The sequence below is a fragment of the Hypomesus nipponensis genome, chromosome 8, assembly GCF_054491055.1.
Source record: "Hypomesus nipponensis isolate SF chromosome 8, ASM5449105v1, whole genome shotgun sequence".
Classification (NCBI taxonomy): domain Eukaryota; kingdom Metazoa; phylum Chordata; class Actinopteri; order Osmeriformes; family Osmeridae; genus Hypomesus; species Hypomesus nipponensis.
In genome coordinates this window covers 86,019-103,167 of record NC_140368.1, presented here as the reverse complement: position 1 = coordinate 103,167, position 17,149 = coordinate 86,019, and the positions used below count along the sequence as shown (strand labels likewise).

Below are 17,149 nucleotides of genomic sequence, written 5' to 3'. Positions count from 1 at the left end.
TATACATACAGAGAGGGTTGTAAAGAGAGAGAGAGAGCTGTAGAGAGAGAGAGGGAGAAGGCAGGAAGCCTCAGGGTAGTAGTGCACTGGGGCACGAGGAATCAAGCTACTTAATGAAAGATACAGATCCACTCCTCTCTCCCTGCTTACGAGCTGCTGCCACGACTGAAGCATCAGTGAATGGTGGAGGGAGGGAGAGAGAGAGATGGACAAAGAGAGAGAGATGGACAGGAGTCAGGTGGCTGAGCGGTTAGGGAATTGGACTAGTAATCTGATGTTGCCTCAGTCCTGTGACATCTCCTCTCTCTCTCCCTGCCTCAGTCCTGTGGCATCTCCTCTCTCTCTCCCTGCCTCAGTCCTGTGGCATCTCCTCTCTCTCTCCCTGCCTCAGTCCTGTGGCATCTCCTCTCTCTCTCCCTGCCTCAGTCCTGTGGCATCTCCTCTCTCTCTCCCTGCCTCAGTCCTGTGGTATCTCCTCTCTCTCCCTGCCTCAGTCCTGTGGCATCTCCTCTCTCTCTCCCTGCCTCAGTCCTGTGGTATCTCCTCCACTTTGGCCAATCCGACCTACTTGTGTTCTGGCCCGTAACTGTTACGGAGAAGGGAGACACTACACATTAAACATCCACACTACATGAGAGGGGAGATGGAGAGGCTGGAGAGGGGGAGGGGCATAGGAGAGGGCCGTAGGAGAGGGGGAGGGACTTAGGACAGGGGGGGGAGGAGGGACGGAGGGTATAATAAGGTTTTTAGTTGGTTCCAACTGGATCGAACAACAATTGTGTTGTCATTGGGAGGGTCGATGCCTGTTGAAAAAACTTCCGTTTTATGGGCAATATTGATTTGGACCCAAATGACTCTGCCTTCATTCTCCCGTGCACTGCGTCTAGACACAGAACCACCGCCATGGTCGTCTAGACACAGAACCACTATCATAGCATGTACAGCTTATTAGTTTCCCAAGATAGCGCTGCATGGTTGTGCAGAACGACACTGACACATCAGTTTCATAGGGAGTATGTTCATCTGTATGTGTATAAACTGCTGTAATGATTGAAATTCCAGGGCATTTTGAACAGAACATTTCTCTAAAACAATTACAAGCTGGTAAAGCCAACAGGGAAGAGCAAGAGAGACAGAGATGAGGGGGTTTGTCTGTGTCAAAAGTGTAGTACAATACATAAGGAAGATAAAGGGTGGGTCTCTCTCTCTCTCATGGTAGAATGCACACCAAGCATTTGTACAAACCAACAAACTGCAAAAATGTCAAAACTGAAACGGTGATCCTGCTGGCTGACAGCTTGTGTTCTCCGAACACAAATGCAGAGGGATTGTGTCTCTAGTGCCCTTCAACCTGGATCCTAAATCAACATCCAGGAATAGAAACCTGAACATAGCTTGGGGCTCAGGTATGAAAAGCAATGAAGCAATGGGCCAGCCAACGGCCACTGTGCCAAGGTATCACTTCCAGCTCTCCTGTCTCACTCCTCTCTCTCTCTTTGCCTTTCTCTCCCCCTACCCCACTCTCTCAGTCTGACTCTCTACTTCACATTGGAACATGCAGCTACTGCAGTCCTCCAGTGTGCTGGGATACCTCCCCCTTAGCCTTCCCACGACTCTCCTATCTAACTGGAACACAAGCTCCAGGACAGGGAGACCCCCTTCCTGTGTTCACCCCATGACCCTAGTCCGGGGGCTGGGAAGCTGGGCTGGGTTTGCTCCCTCACTGACCCAGAGTGAGAGGGGGGGGTGACCACAGAGTTAAAAGTGGAAATTAATTCCAGGGGACAAGCTGCACAACCTCTAGACAGATTGAACTCCCAGTGAATTAACTGTGGAATTTTAGATGAACTGCCCATCACCTCCGGATGACCACAACCATAACCCTAACCATCTCCTCTGGATGACCATAACCTTAATCATAATCTTATTTCCCTCCCTTCCTCTGCCTCCCTCTTTAGTAGCCTATCCAGGGGTGAGGTTTGCTGCCTCCCCCTCTCTCCCCCCTCCTCTCAGCCCAGATGTGGAAATGTCATGTTAGAAGAATAAGTCTCTACCACACTGATACACTGTCTGGCCTTCACATTACTCACTGAGGTACACCTACACTAGCCTACACACCATTCTCATTCTCTCTCTTTCTCTGTATTTCTCTCTCTTTCTCTGTCTCTCTCACACACACACAAGCTGTTCAAATTGAATTAGTGCCCAGTCACAAGTCACATGGTGATTGCAGATATGACTAATGCCCCAGTCCAGCCCAACCCAACACTAGCTTAGTCCTGCCTCGCCTCAGTCTAGCTCAGCCTAGCCCCTGAACCGACCACCCTAGCCTAGCCCAGAACATATCACCCTAGCCTAGCCCAGAACAGATCACCCTAGCCTAGCCCAGAACAGATCACCCTAGCCTAGCCCAGAACAGACCAGCTGTATCTCCTAGTGGAGCAGGAAGCTGAAAGGCTCTGGAATTTGACAGGAACAGAACCTTATCAACATAGTACACATTCCAAGTCTGCTGTTGGGGGTTGTCAAGGTGATGAGTCCCAGAGCGTGAGGGGATCATTCTACCGCCATGCTCTGGGTGCTCTGGGTGTTCAGCTGCTCTAAAACTATGTCCAGACTCCTGTACTGGAGACTCTGCCTTGGAAGGATTGAAGCTGTTGACATTTAGATAGGTTAGTAATATTCCAATGACTTTCTGTGTACTTCCACACAGCAGAACTAAAACAATGTGACAAATAACCACATCTCAGCTACCAGGCACAGTGAACAAAAACATTATTACAGTGCAAAAATGACATCTTTATTAAAATAAATTGCTAATTAATGAGTAGCTTTCTCATTCACTTTTTGTCATCAATTTTCTCAACACTCCAGAGACACTGTCAGCAGAACTAGACACAACTAGGATGGAGGGAAGGGGGAGGAGGATGCAGGAAGAAGGGATGGAGGGAGAACTGAGGGAAGGAGGGAATTGGAGATGGAGAGGGAGCGATAGAGGAGAGGAAGATTGGGATACTTGTTTCAGGAGAAAGACCGCCTCTCCCACCATTTGTCTTTCCGATGACATGGATACATTATTTTAGCCTAATCCTTTTCAGTAGGTTCATAGAAAATTGTAGTCTGTCAACAATATGGCCGCTTCCACTGTGAGAATGCAAGAGGGGCGACGGTGACAAGAGAAAATTACACTTTTGTTGTTATTGAAATTGTCCCACAATTACAGTGGCTAACTGCAAGCTAATGGAGAGCCATTTGTGTTGAGGGAACTATCGACAATAAAACCGATGGATAATTAACCTCATTATTTTACCAGCAGATGGGCCACTGTTACTGGCCACAGATGTAAAGCAATCAAACACGACCACCTTTTTTTCCAGACAGATTTGGAGCAATTGTGAATGGCAGAGGTGAATGATGAATTATTATGGTATGGATATTATGGTATGGATTATACATACCAATCTCCTCAAAATGAGGTTTCACTACCTAATTTGAGGGAAATTATCCACAGTGCCAGTTTATATTTGTAACTTTGACTGGCTGAGAACCTTGCAAAGATGGTTGTATTTGATTGCTTTACATCTGTGGCCAGTAACAGTGGCCCATCTGCTGTAGATTCATGACCTCACAGGGGCATTCCCTAAGCAGAACTCCACGGTTTAAATCAGATTCTAAAACTGGTTGTTCCCATCCATCAGCCACATACAACAGGACAGGATAGAAATTCTATAACGACTACCACAGACACAGCTATCAATCTTGCTCCCACAGACCTCCTGGCTTCCTGGTTTGTCCGTGACCTTTCACCTGACCCCTCAGAGGCCAAATGGTGAAATAAATAAAAAATCTACGTGGTGGGTGAAAATCCTTCATCAAATATTCCATAAGCATGATTTTCTTGTGGCAAAGCCATGTGCTGTGTGTGATCTGGACACCTGGGGCATCTCACTTGGCGCAGGACATTCCTAGGAGCTAGGTAACAAATGTTGGCTTCCAGCTACTTTTGTTACCTGGTAGAGTGATGGTTGTAGGAGAGAGGGTGTGTGACAGTGAGGGGTGTGAGAGAGTGATGGGTGTCAGAGAGAGGGTGTGTGTGAGAGAGTGTGTGTGTGAGAGTGTGTGAGAGAGTGATGGGTGTAAGAGAGAGTGTGTGACAGTGATGGGTGTAAGAGAGTGATAGAAAGGGAGAGACAGGGTGAGAGAGATAGAGAGGGAGAGCAGATCCTATGTATGACTGAAACATGGTAGGGTTAGGGTACCACTGTATCTCACATGTGTGTGCATGCATGTGTGTGTGCGTGTGCATGTCTACGTACATAAGGTGTGTGAAAGACCAACAAACACCCTCTCACCATACTGCCACTCTCCAAAACTCCCATGTAACACTATAACACACATGCACATTTTGAAGTCACACACAGGCAAACCCACTGACACACACACACACTTCACCATGCCAATACTAGTCTACTAAAACTACCAAGTCTACATCAGCAATGTCAGTATTTTAAGCCATCAGTCTGAAAACAATCCACCCTACTGTAGCCATAACCATGGCACCGCTGTTTAGAACCAGTCATTATGCCGCTTTGTGATGAGAAGGAAAAGGTTTGATGCAGCTGGCAGTGTTTGCCTTTTCAAATAGTTATAATAGTGGATGTAGCTAACAGTGTTAGCATTTTACACAAGTTACAGTGGTTGATGTAGCTAATCGTGTTAGCCTTGGAAACAAGATTTACCCTTCTGGCTCACTAATTTCAGTACAGTATTTAAATGTCATTAACCAGAGCATCTTGACAAGACTTGGGAAGTCAATACTGTTTACATCGGTTGCTGAATGCAGTCCCACCACTGTAGACACAAAAGCCCAACTATAGACGCAAAACAAGGCCACCCAAATAGACACAACAAGCACCCTTCCCAGACAACAAGCCCACCCCTATAGACACAACAAGCCACCCCTATAGACACAACAAGCCACCCCTATAGACACAACAAGCCCACCCCTATAGACACAACCAAACCAGCTCCATAGGGTGAAATAGACCAAGTCCACCCCAGTGTACGTACAAGAAGCCCACCCCTGTACTTACATTACATTTAGTCATTTAGCAGATACTCTTATCCAGAGGACATTCCCCCTGAGGCAAGTAGAGTGAAGTGTCTTGCCCAAGGACACAACGTCAATTGGCACAGCCGGAAATTGATCCAGCAACCTTCTGATTAATAGCCCGATTCCCTAACCGCTCAGCCATCTGACTCCCCTACTTACAACAAGCCCACCCCTATAGACACAACAAGGTCACCCCTGTACATACAACAAACCTCCCCACAGCCAAAAGCAACCCCCATTCTGATCAATGACATGAGGCACCTCACATACAAATGTGTTTGCATTACATTTGTGTAAGTGTGTATGAGTGTGTGTGTTTATGAGTCTGTATGAGAATGAGAGTGTGTGTAAGAGTGAGTGTGTGTGTTTATGAGTCTGTATGAGAATGAGAGTGTGTGTAAGAGTGAGTGTGTGTGTGTGTGTGTATGTGTATAAGAGTGTGAGGCACCCGTGCCTTACCTGTGGTAGAGTGCAGACTCTCCAGGCTCCAGTATCGTGACAGGACCCCCCTGAGAGTCGCTCCTAAACTGCCACCTCCTCCTCTGTCTCCCACACACCCCAGCCCCATGTCCCCTCCTCCTCCCCCACTGGTGTTGGGGCTGCTGTCGGAGTCGGAGCCAGGAGAGAGTCCAGAGCTGCCGCTGCTGCTGCCAGGGAGAGGCCCCTCTGAGCCCTGCTGGGTCCTCATGCGGCCCCGCGGTAGCTGCCCCCCTGGCTTAACCCTAGCCCTAGCCCTAGTCCTGGCCTGGTCCTGGCCTGGTCCTGGACTAGCCGGAACCGTAGCCCTGGCCCTAGACCTGGCAAAAGTCCTGGCCTAGCCGTAGCCTTACCCCTGTCTCAAGTACTGGCCCTATTTCTAGTCCTAGTCCTGGATCTATCCCTAGTCCTGGCCCTAGTCTTAACCCGAGCCCACAACCACCCCCGATGCACTGGGCAGCCAAGCACTTCAAGTGGGCAGCAGAGTCCACAAGTGGTGTTTCTGGAGGTTCTGGTCCAGGGCGGGGGCAGCTAGGTTCTTCCCACCCCAGCTCACAGTGAGCAAGGTAGGAAAAGGCAGGTGAAGAGTGTTGTAGTCTGTAGCTATCCTCTATCCTCCGTGGTAGCTAAAGCTTTCAGACCCTGGTCTCAGCGTCTCTGCTGCTCTCTTCGAATGCAGAGCCTCCCTCCCTCCCTTTCTCTGCCTCGTCCTCCCTCTCTCTCCTGCTTGCTCGCTGTTGCTCTCGCTCGTCTGCACACACGGCTTTAGACTGACATCACTGGGGCTCTTTTAGGGGGGCTCCCTGGCTCTGCTGCGTCATTTTGGGTTGGAATAAAGGCTGATGGCTCCTCTAATGTCCCTAAGCAAGGAGATCTGATGCAGACCACTCTGCCTGTCAGGGTACCCCCTTGCCCCCCCTCCCCCGCTGCTTCTAAAGCACCAACGCTCTTGTCATGTTGTGTGTGTTTGGGTGTGTGCTTGTAAGCGTGTGTGTTTCTGAAATAGAGAAAAAGTATGTGTGGTCTGTGTATGTATTGTGTATTCATGAGTGTGTGTGCGCTTGTGTGTGTGTCTTTGTGTGGTTAGAGGAGGGGCTGATGAGAGCTGACAGTCAAGGCTAAAGCTTCCTGTGCTTTATAACCTGCCAGGGACGACAGGGCTTCAGGGATGTGGTATCCTGTCTGACAGAGAGGAATCAGCTGAAGCAGCCACACACACACGTACTTACTAATTCCATTGGAGAGCGCACAAGAGACTGGCCCAGTACAATCTAATCTGTACACATACACACAAATATTTTCTGTAATCACAGTGAGTGTTATTTTAGTTAATCCAACTTTGATACAATTTCCTAAAATGCAAATAAACCCAACATGTAAATGGAGTCCTTCACCCTCAACCAAGGGCCTCACCCCAGTCCCTCACCCCCAACCCAGGCCCCCAACCCAGGCCCTCACCCCGGTCCTGTAACTGACCATCCACTATCTGTTTCTGTAGGATGATTAACTTTTCACTCAGTCATCAGTGAGATGAGGACAGAACTCCATGTTCTCAACACAACTAGAAGATGAAGGATGTTCTCTAAGTGACACCACTTGACAGCCTCTGACACCATGTGTTTGGAAAATAAAGACCTTGACTTTCTGTTGTCACAAGCAAAGTCCCTGACAGGAATTTAGGGCATGTCCTTCTTACTACAGCTCAACATCCATGCCTCAATGCTTCAATTTCAGGAGAAGATCCAGCCCATTCACCTGCTCCCAGAAGAACTGTGATGCTGACTGCCTCAAGAGCACTGACCTAACTGTGAAACTCTGTTGCCTCATTCACGCACACCCCTGTACACACACTCATACATGCACACTAGGGCTACACAATTATGGCCAAAATGATAATCACGATTTTTGGAATAATATTGAGATCACGATTAATTATCACGATTATTTGTTGATTTTAACCAAAACAACTTATTGTCACTGTTATTTTACTGCACTGTAAAACAAAAAAAAAGTGTAAAAACATGAACAATCTGGCAGCTGGGACGCCAGATTACACCCATTAAATTACGGTTAACAAATGTTTTTTCCTTAACATCAATTAACCGTAAAATAATTGTGATTTTCCAGTACCAAATGTACAATATATATCTGTAATATCACATTACAGGCTGTTCTTTGCCGGTAAACATGACTTTTATTAATATAACTTCTCTGTAAAAAAACGCCTTTTTCAATAAATAAAAATAATGAATAAAGCCAAATTAAGTTATAATGATTTAACATGTTCATTTAAAGCAACTCGTGTGCACAACACACAGCATTCAGATGCTGCAATCAGTATCCAAATACTACAGAGAGTACCGGCGCTCCAGATTATACCTGTAGCGCCGGCTAGCTGTACAATTTGGCCGAGATTATATTTTATCGCAGGTCCATTTAAAAGACAGGTTAGATCGGCATCTAACTGGACAACAGTCACACACAGAGTGAACACTAAATGTATCCAAACTACAGACCATCACATTACACATATCTAAACAGAACGAACACAACAACAAAACAAAACAATGCTTATCTAACTAAGTTTAAACCTTTAACTCTGTAGCTTTTCAGGTTGCCGCGTGGCATTTTGGGTAACAGGAGCATTGACGGTACACATCTAATCAACTTATCTTCGTCTTACTCTGGCGTCTTTACATTTATTCATTTAGCAGACGCTTTTATCAAAAGCGACTTCAAAGAGAGAGCTTTCCTTTAAGTGCATTGGTCAATGATCATAAACAAGATAGCCCCAAAAAGGCTTTTGCAGGCTTTGTAGTCTTTGATATTGACTGGTGCATGCTGGGATTGCATGACGTCAACTACCCGAGCTCTGTTCACAATTCAAGGTTCCTATGTGTAAACCAAAAATTGGTTTATTAAGTTATTTGTATGTGGGATGAAAGTAAATATCTGCAAAATAACAGTTAAAATAGCTAGTTTTGATAAAGTGAAGTTATGTGTTTTAACAGACATTTTTGTGTATTTTTAAGTAGCAACATTTGGCTGTAATTGTTATGTAAAATTATAAATGTACAGTTTGTCATTGTCTTTCTATCTGTATTTCCTGTAATTCAGAAATACAGAAAAAAACACGTATAATTTACAGAAAGTGTGGTAATAAAAAATTTAAAATTACAGTGTGCATTCATATCCATATTGTGCTACATTCCTGCTAATGTACAAATATATACTAAAGTATATATTTTTTTAATGTATAAAAAATAATAAAGAAAATGTAGCAAAACTTCAACAGGGCACTTTTTTCCATTTGAGATTGTGTAAATATATTTTAGTAAACAAAAACAAAACAAAAAAAGAACAAAAGAAAATTGTTCTATGACGCATTTTAAATATCCTCAATCATGGGAATTTGATCGTGGGAAGCCAAAATCGTGATTGTGATTAACATTCGATAAATTCTGCAGCCCTAATGCACACCCATGTACACACACTTATACACTCACACCCATGTACACACACTTATAGACGCACACCCATGTACACAAACCCCTGCACGCATGTCTGTTTTGTAACTGTCTGTATTGTTTTGTATCTTTGTGTGTGTGTCGCTACAGCCTGTAACTATGTAAAAGCTACCTGTCATTGATATGAAGTAATATCACTTCCTTAGCTCCCCTCTGTCCAATCTGAGCCAGTCACCACATCCATACCCTAACCCTAACTAAGTCACCCTAACCGTGCTCTAACCCTAACTCCCCAGGCACACTCACACGCTCACAAGAAGAGGAAACAAGCACCAAGCTATCCAACTGCCCTGAATAAGGAACTAAAATGTGTTGCAAATACATTCCTAATAGAGTGTGTTTATCTTTACCCTCCCTTCAGCACCAGAAGACAGAGAGAATAACCAGACAGCTCAAGCACTGTGTCCTTCCCCAAGAGGAGGCCTGGACTTTCCTGGACTCAGTAAGATGGAAAAGTGCCACTAATGCAGAACACATTCTTCAGACTGCCGTCATGGCTTTCCTGAAGCTCTTCATGGTTTATAAATAATTGTGGGAGGGGGGGTAGTCAGGTGCTAATGTGCTGCCTTACATCATGTCAACTATTTACTCAGAATACAGTGAATGTGCTGCCTTATATGTAAACTATTTACTCTGAATACAGTGTATGTGCTGCCTCCTGCTGGTTAAAGTACAGAACTACGTGGCTGGACTGGGCTCTGAGTTTGCAGGGACAAATAAAGTTGTTGTTCAATGGAAGCTGCTGGCATGTAAATACAGCTCTACCAAGCTATATTTCCCTGTTCTATGGTAAATACAGCTCTACCGTGCAATTTAACCCTGCTCCATGGGTAATAAAGCTACCATTAATAAATCTATGATCACTATGCTACATGGAGGAAGGCTACTTACAGTGGTAGGAGGGGCGTCTTCTCCAGCCAAGGCAGTCCAGTCCTACAGGGGTGCTCTGGGAGAAGCAGTGGGCCTTCAGGGGCGTCTCAGATAGCCTGTACATGGTCCGCAGTGCCTCCGTGGCTGAGAGGGAGACTCGGGCATGGGCCTGCGGAGAAAGGATAGCTGGGGATTAAATGAGGCCTTTTTTTTTACTTCACATTTGTATACTGTTGGTTAATGTTTAAAAAACACATTTGGCAATATGTCAATCATATACTTGAATAAAGCTTTGCTGAGGAGATTAACTGTGTCTGTGATGTGGCTGACAGTTAAACAGCAGGACATGAAAGACATAAAGAAGACAAAAAAGGAACAAAAAACAAAACTTAAAAGAGAAGAAGACCAGATGTCTGGCAGATGAAAGAGAAGGAAGACTAGGAAGGAGGAGGGGACTTCCATCTTGCTGTGGAGTCTGTCACGGTGGTCTTACTTTCTCCAGATCTTCAGATAAGTGGGTGTTCAGCTGTCCCACGCTGCCCCTCACCGCTCGGCGTAGCGCCCACTGCCGTTTCTTCTCTTCCTCAATCCACAGGTCGTCACTACCAATCCGGTGACCGCGTCTCATTGGTGTAGATCTCACCGGGGCAGTCCCATGAAGCTTCCTGTCTACTGCACTTTTTCCTCCTGATTGACTGGCTGGTTTATGGCCATTTTGTGTGGCCTTTTGAATGAACATTTCACTGGTTTATCAAGTTTAACGACTGAGATGCTGCCTTATTATAAACAAACTGCATGGAGAAGTAATAAAACATCCAGTTGCAGCATTGTACTATTAACTATTTAGAAATATAGGTATGTTTTATGTTTGCTGTTTCACAGTTTAATTGTTCTGTATAAGACTCATCATGTATTGGTGCTTAAAGCACATTAAATACAGGTATGATACAATCACTGCTCTTACATTTACATTTACACCTGTTAAATCACTTCAGTTTACTTCCCAGATGCATGATACACTCAACTTCCTCTGACAATTCCTATGTCCATCAATACAAAGCTATAACATAATTAGTGCTGTCAAACGATTAAAATATGTAATTGCGATTAATCGCATTAATGTCAGTTAACTACCAATTAATCGCACACTTTTATCTTTTTAAATGGCCCTTGATTTCTTTTTGTCCTCCACAACGTTAACAGGCCTATGCAGTAGCCACCCAGTTAGCTATGGCTGCAGTAAGTTTGTTCTTAGTTGTGGTATCCAAAAACCTTGGAGTGAGATTTGGTGGGGCCAACCAAAATGATGCTGCATAGCACCCCCCCAGGCGTGTTTTCACAGGTGTTTGCGCATCTATGTTGCTACACTCCATGTACTTGCGCCTCGTCTGTTACTGTTTACAATGTTAGCAGGGCAACTTGGTTAGCGTTGCCTTTTCAGAGTGAGAAATTCAAGGTGTGGAGTTATAGCGTGTGAAATGGTGGAAATGCGTGTCTCACGGGCCAATGCGGCATATTGGCATTATTGGCATCTCTCTTGCTCGCCTTCCACTCAAACCATAACGTTAGCCTACTACTCTTTGGCCGGCTCGCAAGCCCAAACAAGTATGTTGCCTGCATTTCAACCAGTGCCTGTTGTTTTGTTTTCGGTCTCGTTAGATCCGGTGTGGTTTTGTAGTTTTTCTAACGATGCTAGTTGTTGCAACAGCATGTGAAAAAAACTACAAAGTTTGCTAGGCCAAAAAGGAGGTTAATCTCGCGATAAAAAAATGCTGTTACCACTTGAGGTTGTATTACCTCTTTGTACCACTAGAGGGGTAGTACCTACTGCTACCACTAGAGGGGGTGTGCCCTGCTATGCGTGGTGTGGTAGCTGAGGTTGTTACCAAAGTTAATGGAGGAACAAGAGAACGAGACGGTTAACTCTCCCTAGTGACAGACCTTTGGAGGGAAGAAAGAGCTGACTTTGCTTATTTACTCCTCCTGGTCCCTTTCTTTGGGAATGAGAGCAAGAAAGGAGGAGGAAGGATAAAGAGGTTCTTGTTCTGTTTCCCCACATACAGACACACAAACAAGAATGTTCACACAAGTGTGCGCACACATACTGCAAGAGTGGAGAGAGGATGGATGAACTGTTTTATATTCTGGGGGTGAGCTGGCTGGGGGCAGTTAAAGGGAGTTGGCAGCTCCCCAGCATCTTGATTGAGGGCTAAACAAGGCTTCTTTTATCTCTTCGATTTACATTGATGTTCATCAGAAAAACAGGCAGGCCATTCTATCTTAATGGAGAACAAAACAAGAGGGAACCCAAACTGAATGTCATGACAGTGTTTCCCTTTTCTCATATTCTCATAGAAAGTCATATGATCAAATGATAACTGTGTCTGGGGTGTTATTTTGATTTGATGTGTGTTAGAGAATGTCTTAGGCAATAAAATATAATAGTTGTTTTGGTGATGTTTTAGAGTTACAGTTTTGAATGTAATGAAAAGAGATCCATACATTTGTGTAGGGTTAGGGGCCATACATTGTAATCTCATTGTCCATATTTCAGACTGCCATGGCATTTTGTTCTGTCTTACCTCAAACTCATTGATGGACATAGAGGTGAGCAGGCTGATCTTGGACTGGCTGCTCCCACCACTGTCTGCAATCTCCAGGGGGCTGAGGGAGGCCCCCAGGGGCCCCGCCATCCCCAGGGCCCCCGTCACCCCCAGGGGCCCCGCCACCCCGATGGGTCCCGCTTGGGGCTTCAGGGTCTTGGGTCTCTCCGGGGGATCGGTCAGGCCCTCCACGCTGGCGGACTGGCCCATGAAGAGGTGGGACAGAGCCCGTGCTGAGTAGGACCTGCGCTGGGCAGCCAGCCGGGGGCTGCAGGGCTTGGGACTCATGGGTCTCACAGGAATGCCTGCCGAACCCTCTGATGTCGCTGGTGACCTGGCCCAGCATGAGGGCAGCTGGGCTTCTACGGAAGCAGTGCTCAAGGGCGACAGGGGAGTGGCCGAGGAAGGAGGACCAGAGTCTGAGAACGAGATGGAAAGACCATTAGGTAGGCCTTTCCTCCTCTCACCCTCGGACCTGCACCCCTGAAGGCAGTCTTCCCCTTTGTCCTGTGGGATGCACCTCTTGGACAGAGGGTCAGTGTGACGCTGGCCTCTAAGACTGGAGGGTGACCCAGGGACACTCAGCTTGTCCAAGCTGGAAGCATGGTCTCTGATGTTCTGCATGATGTCTTTGCTGCTCTCTGCGTCTGGTACAGACACGGTCCGTCTGGGCATCTCCGGCTCCTTCTTCAACTTCTTCCACGAGTGTTTCACCGACTCGCTCTCCATCCCAGCATTTACTTGCTCCTCAGGCTCCACGGGGCGCAACTCAAACAGGCTAGACAAGGACCTGTGAGCCTGGGCTATGCGCATGCGCAGGGTGAGGCCGTCATTGTTCCTCTTATATCTCAGGGACTCGGCTGTCTGAGCCTGGCTGATGTGAAGGCTTTCTGGGCTGAGAGCAACCTTCCCTGTGTCTTCTCCTCCCTTGGAGGTCTGGATGAAAAGTTGTTGGACATGGCGTGTGCGTGGTGTGGAGGGAAAGAAGCCATAGTCCTCCTCTTCTGTCTCGAAGCGCCAAGAGGAAAAGGCCTTCTGGACAGTCTGGCTGTGGATGTCTCCCTTGATGAAGACCTCGTCATCAGAGTTGTCCCCCTGTTGCCCCTCCTGCTTTCTGCCCTGCTCCGCTATGAGGGATTTGTAGAAGAAGGGATCAGAATGCCCATCAGGGGACTCCCGGGGTAAACTCTCTCCCTTTCTGGTTTTCAAACTTTCGCCCTTTCTGAAAGAAGGCATCTTGGCAAAGACAGAGAACTTGGAGCCTAACTGGCTGGCCTTAACCTTACTCTTTTTTATTTGTTTGCACACATTTGTGTTTCCCAAACTGGACTCTTCTGTCTCCTCACTGTTGATGCTGGTCGTGTCAAAGTCGCAGAACATGGAGGTCGGGCTGAAGTGCCTGTTGCTACCCATCTCTCTGTCCTGGGGTACTTCTGTAAACTGAAGGTCATCAAGTTCAGATATTTGAGGATTTGGTCGATGTTCTGACCAGTGTTCCTTCCCACCCTCAGAATGACAATGATTCTTAGAAGATTCTGAGAATTCTGCAACATTCCCTTCCTCCTCCTCAACAGGCCTTATTATAGCAGACTCTCTCCTTTCCTCATCCTCCACTTTGTCCTCATCCTCCACAATCCCAGAGTTCTCCTGGGAACGCTCGTCCTCTACGATTGGCTCGAGGCTGCTGATGGAGAGCAGGCTGAGGCTAATGTCAGGGTGTCTCACGATCCTGGCGCCATGCTGTCCACTATGAGGGCCAGGGGGAGTGTAGCAGCAGAACTCCTCAGCCAGAGTGTACTCCTCTTCAGGTGAACTGCAGCTCTCTCTGTCTACAGAAGGTTTATGTGGGTGGGAGCTGTGTTGCCATTCCTCTTTGTCTATGCCTTCTAATAGGAAATCTCTGGTCTCTAAATATGAGACTGTGGGTTTGAGGCATTCCTTTGTGAGTGAGTTTGACTGAGAGACAAATGAGGACTTGGCGCGGTTAGAATGACGTACCTCTTCAGCCTCCCTGCAGCCTCCCTGTTGGGGGATGATGTTGGCATCCAGACCCCCGTCCTCCTGGCACCTCACCACCTCTTCCACGTCCGCTGAGTTGAACGGTTCTCCCTCAGTGTGGTCTACGGACACGGCCGAGTCCTCGCTGCTCCAGTAGGCCTCGTAGTCCAGGGAGGCCAGGAACTCCTCCGAGTCCTGGAGGTCTTTCAGGAGGTGGGAGTCTGCTGAAGTGGATGTCCTGGACATGCTGGGGGGGTTAAGGGTAAAAGTGGCAGAGTCTGTCAGGACAGAGGGGGCAGATTTCTTTCTGTCCTCAAACCTGCTGTCTTCCAAGGACCTCCCTCTGGTCACCACGTCACCATTAGATGAACGCCTGCTGGGTTTAGTGTTGTTGTTGGAGTCTGAGAAGGAGTGGGGAGAGGCCTTGACGTGACAGGGGGGTGGAGGGGTGCGATTCAGCTTTGGTTGCTCTGGAACTGAGCTTGGAGGTTCTGAGCTGTGAATGGATCCAGTCTTGGCTGGTTCAGTTGACTTTCTACTAGTTGTGCTAAACTCACACTGTGTCAAGTTTACGTGTGTGTCGAGAGAGAGTTCAAGGAAGATCCCGCTAGGGCTGCAAGGCTGCTCTGTTTCCCTGGAGCTCTGATGCGCTCTACTGTGCTCTGCTGACGTGCCAGTGTTCTGTGACTCTGAGGAATGAGCTGTGCTTTCTGCTACAATATCCTGCCCCTGCTGAAGGTAAATATTATTCTCTGCTTCATCTCTCTTTCTCTCCCAGGACAGGAAATGGGATGACTTCCCCTCTTCTGCTCTGGTCTCCAATAACAGCTGAGAGGAGGTCTCCAACCTTGAGCTATCACAGTGGAAAGTTGTGTCTATGTGGGGCTCGGTAATGAGGCATTCCTTAAACTCTTCCGCAGTGTCAAACTGTATCTGATCCCAACCAGGCTGGGGCTCAGTGGGGACACCCAGGCCCCCCCCACCTGCCCTCTGCCCCAAAATACGCTCCTCTCCCTTGGGTGAGCCCAGGCCGCCGTCCCCTTGGGCCTGGAGCTCAGGGATCAGACCCTGCCCTGGGTAAACCTCCTGGGAACTTGAGTTCTGGGTTTGTTGTTGTTTATGCCCTCGTGTTTGTTGTTGAGTGCAGGTAAAACCATCTCCATCTCGCCTGGTAAGTGAGAGAGGTGGGGTGAACTGGGTTCCAGCTGGACGAACCCTCGTCCTGTCCGGTGCAGGGGAAGACGGGTTTAGAACGCAGACACTTAATGAAACAGGAAGTCCCGCCTCTGTGTATAATTCCAAGGGACAGCTCCCGTTTCCTGTGTTAACGGCCTCCTCAGTCTGCTGTGAGTGTTTGGAAGTCTCTGGGATGTTTGATATGTAGGAAATTTGATTATCAAGTTTTACTGTGAACTGAGGATTACAGTTTTTTTCTGAATTTTGTTCATTTACATCATGAATGGGCACAGGTTCTGTGTAATTTTGAATCAAGAACTTGTGTTTTGTGTTTGTGCTAAGTTGGTCTGCTCCGTTTGAGTTATGTAAATCTGTATGATGTTTCTCTGTGTTTTGCTGTTGAGCCTCTGAAATACTATCCTCTGAGCTGTCTATCTGTATGTTGCATGTGTCTGTGCCTTCTGAGAAGTGTACCTCTGTGCTGTGCTGGTGTGGAGTGTTAGTGTTGTGGTCGCTTGCGTTGTGCTGGTGTTGAATATCTCTGTTGTGTGTAGAAGTGTCTTGAATCTCTCTGTGGTTTTGCTGTCCAGAGTTGTGATTTTTTGTGCGTTGGTGTTGAACTACAGTTTTGTGTGCGTCTATGCCTTGTCTATCTGTACAGTGCTGGTCTGGAACATTTGTGCGGTATGTTTGTGTGCAGCGTAGAGAGTGTGTGTCTGTGTCTGGCCTGTTTGTCACTGTGCTGCCGTTATTTAGTGATGTGATGCAGTGCTTCTCTATGCCTCTGCCTGCTCTGCGTACGTCTCTAGGAGTCTCCCTGGGGCTGGAGGCGGACTCCCTGCACCGGGCCCTGCTATCACCCAGTGTGGGGTCACCCAGTGTGGGGTCACCCAGTGTGGGGTCACCCAGTGTGGGGTCACCCAGTGTGTGGTCACCCAGTGTGTGGTCAACCAGTGTGGGGTCACCCAGTGTGTGGTCACCCAGTGTGGGGTCACCCAGTGTGTGGTCACCCAGTGTGGGGTCACCCAGTGTGTGGTCACCCAGTGTGGGGTCACCCAGGGTGTGGTCACCCAGTGTGTGGTCAACCAGTGTGGGGTCACCCAGTGTGTGGTCACCCAGTGTGGGGTCACCCAGTGTGGGGTCACCCAGTGTGGGGTCACCCAGGGTGTGGTCACCCAGTGTGTGGTCAACCAGTGTGGGGTCACCCAGTGTGTGGTCACCCAGTGTGTGGTCAACCAGTGTGGGGTCACCCAGTGTGTGGTCACCCAGTGTGGGGTCACCCAGTGTGTGGTCACCCAGTGTGGGGTCACCCAGTGTGGGGTCACCCAGGGTGTGGTCACCCAGTGTGGGGTCACCCAGGGTGGGGTCACCCAGGGTGGGGTCAC

The 17,149-nt window shown here is 47.6% G+C and overlaps 1 protein-coding gene across 2 annotated transcripts in view; it reads right to left on the bottom strand.

Annotated features, from left to right (window-relative positions):
• The window catches only part of arhgef4 (Rho guanine nucleotide exchange factor (GEF) 4), a 32,404-nt gene extending 15,634 nt beyond the window's left edge, over positions 1-16,770 (bottom strand). The window contains exons 1-3 of one of the 2 annotated variants that reach the window (XM_084702746.1): positions 12,570-16,770; positions 10,481-10,711; positions 10,009-10,156 (exon numbers count right to left, since the gene is read on the bottom strand). In XM_084702746.1, the coding sequence (XP_084558872.1) occupies positions 10,009-10,156; positions 10,481-10,711; positions 12,570-14,834 (2,644 nt within the window). In that variant the 5' untranslated portion in view covers positions 14,835-16,770. Of the gene's footprint in view, positions 1-5,572; positions 6,239-10,008; positions 10,157-10,480; positions 10,712-12,569 lie in introns of those variants that run through there. The other variant, XM_084702747.1, reaches the window with a different exon arrangement.
• Positions 16,771-17,149: the final 379 nt, after the last annotated feature.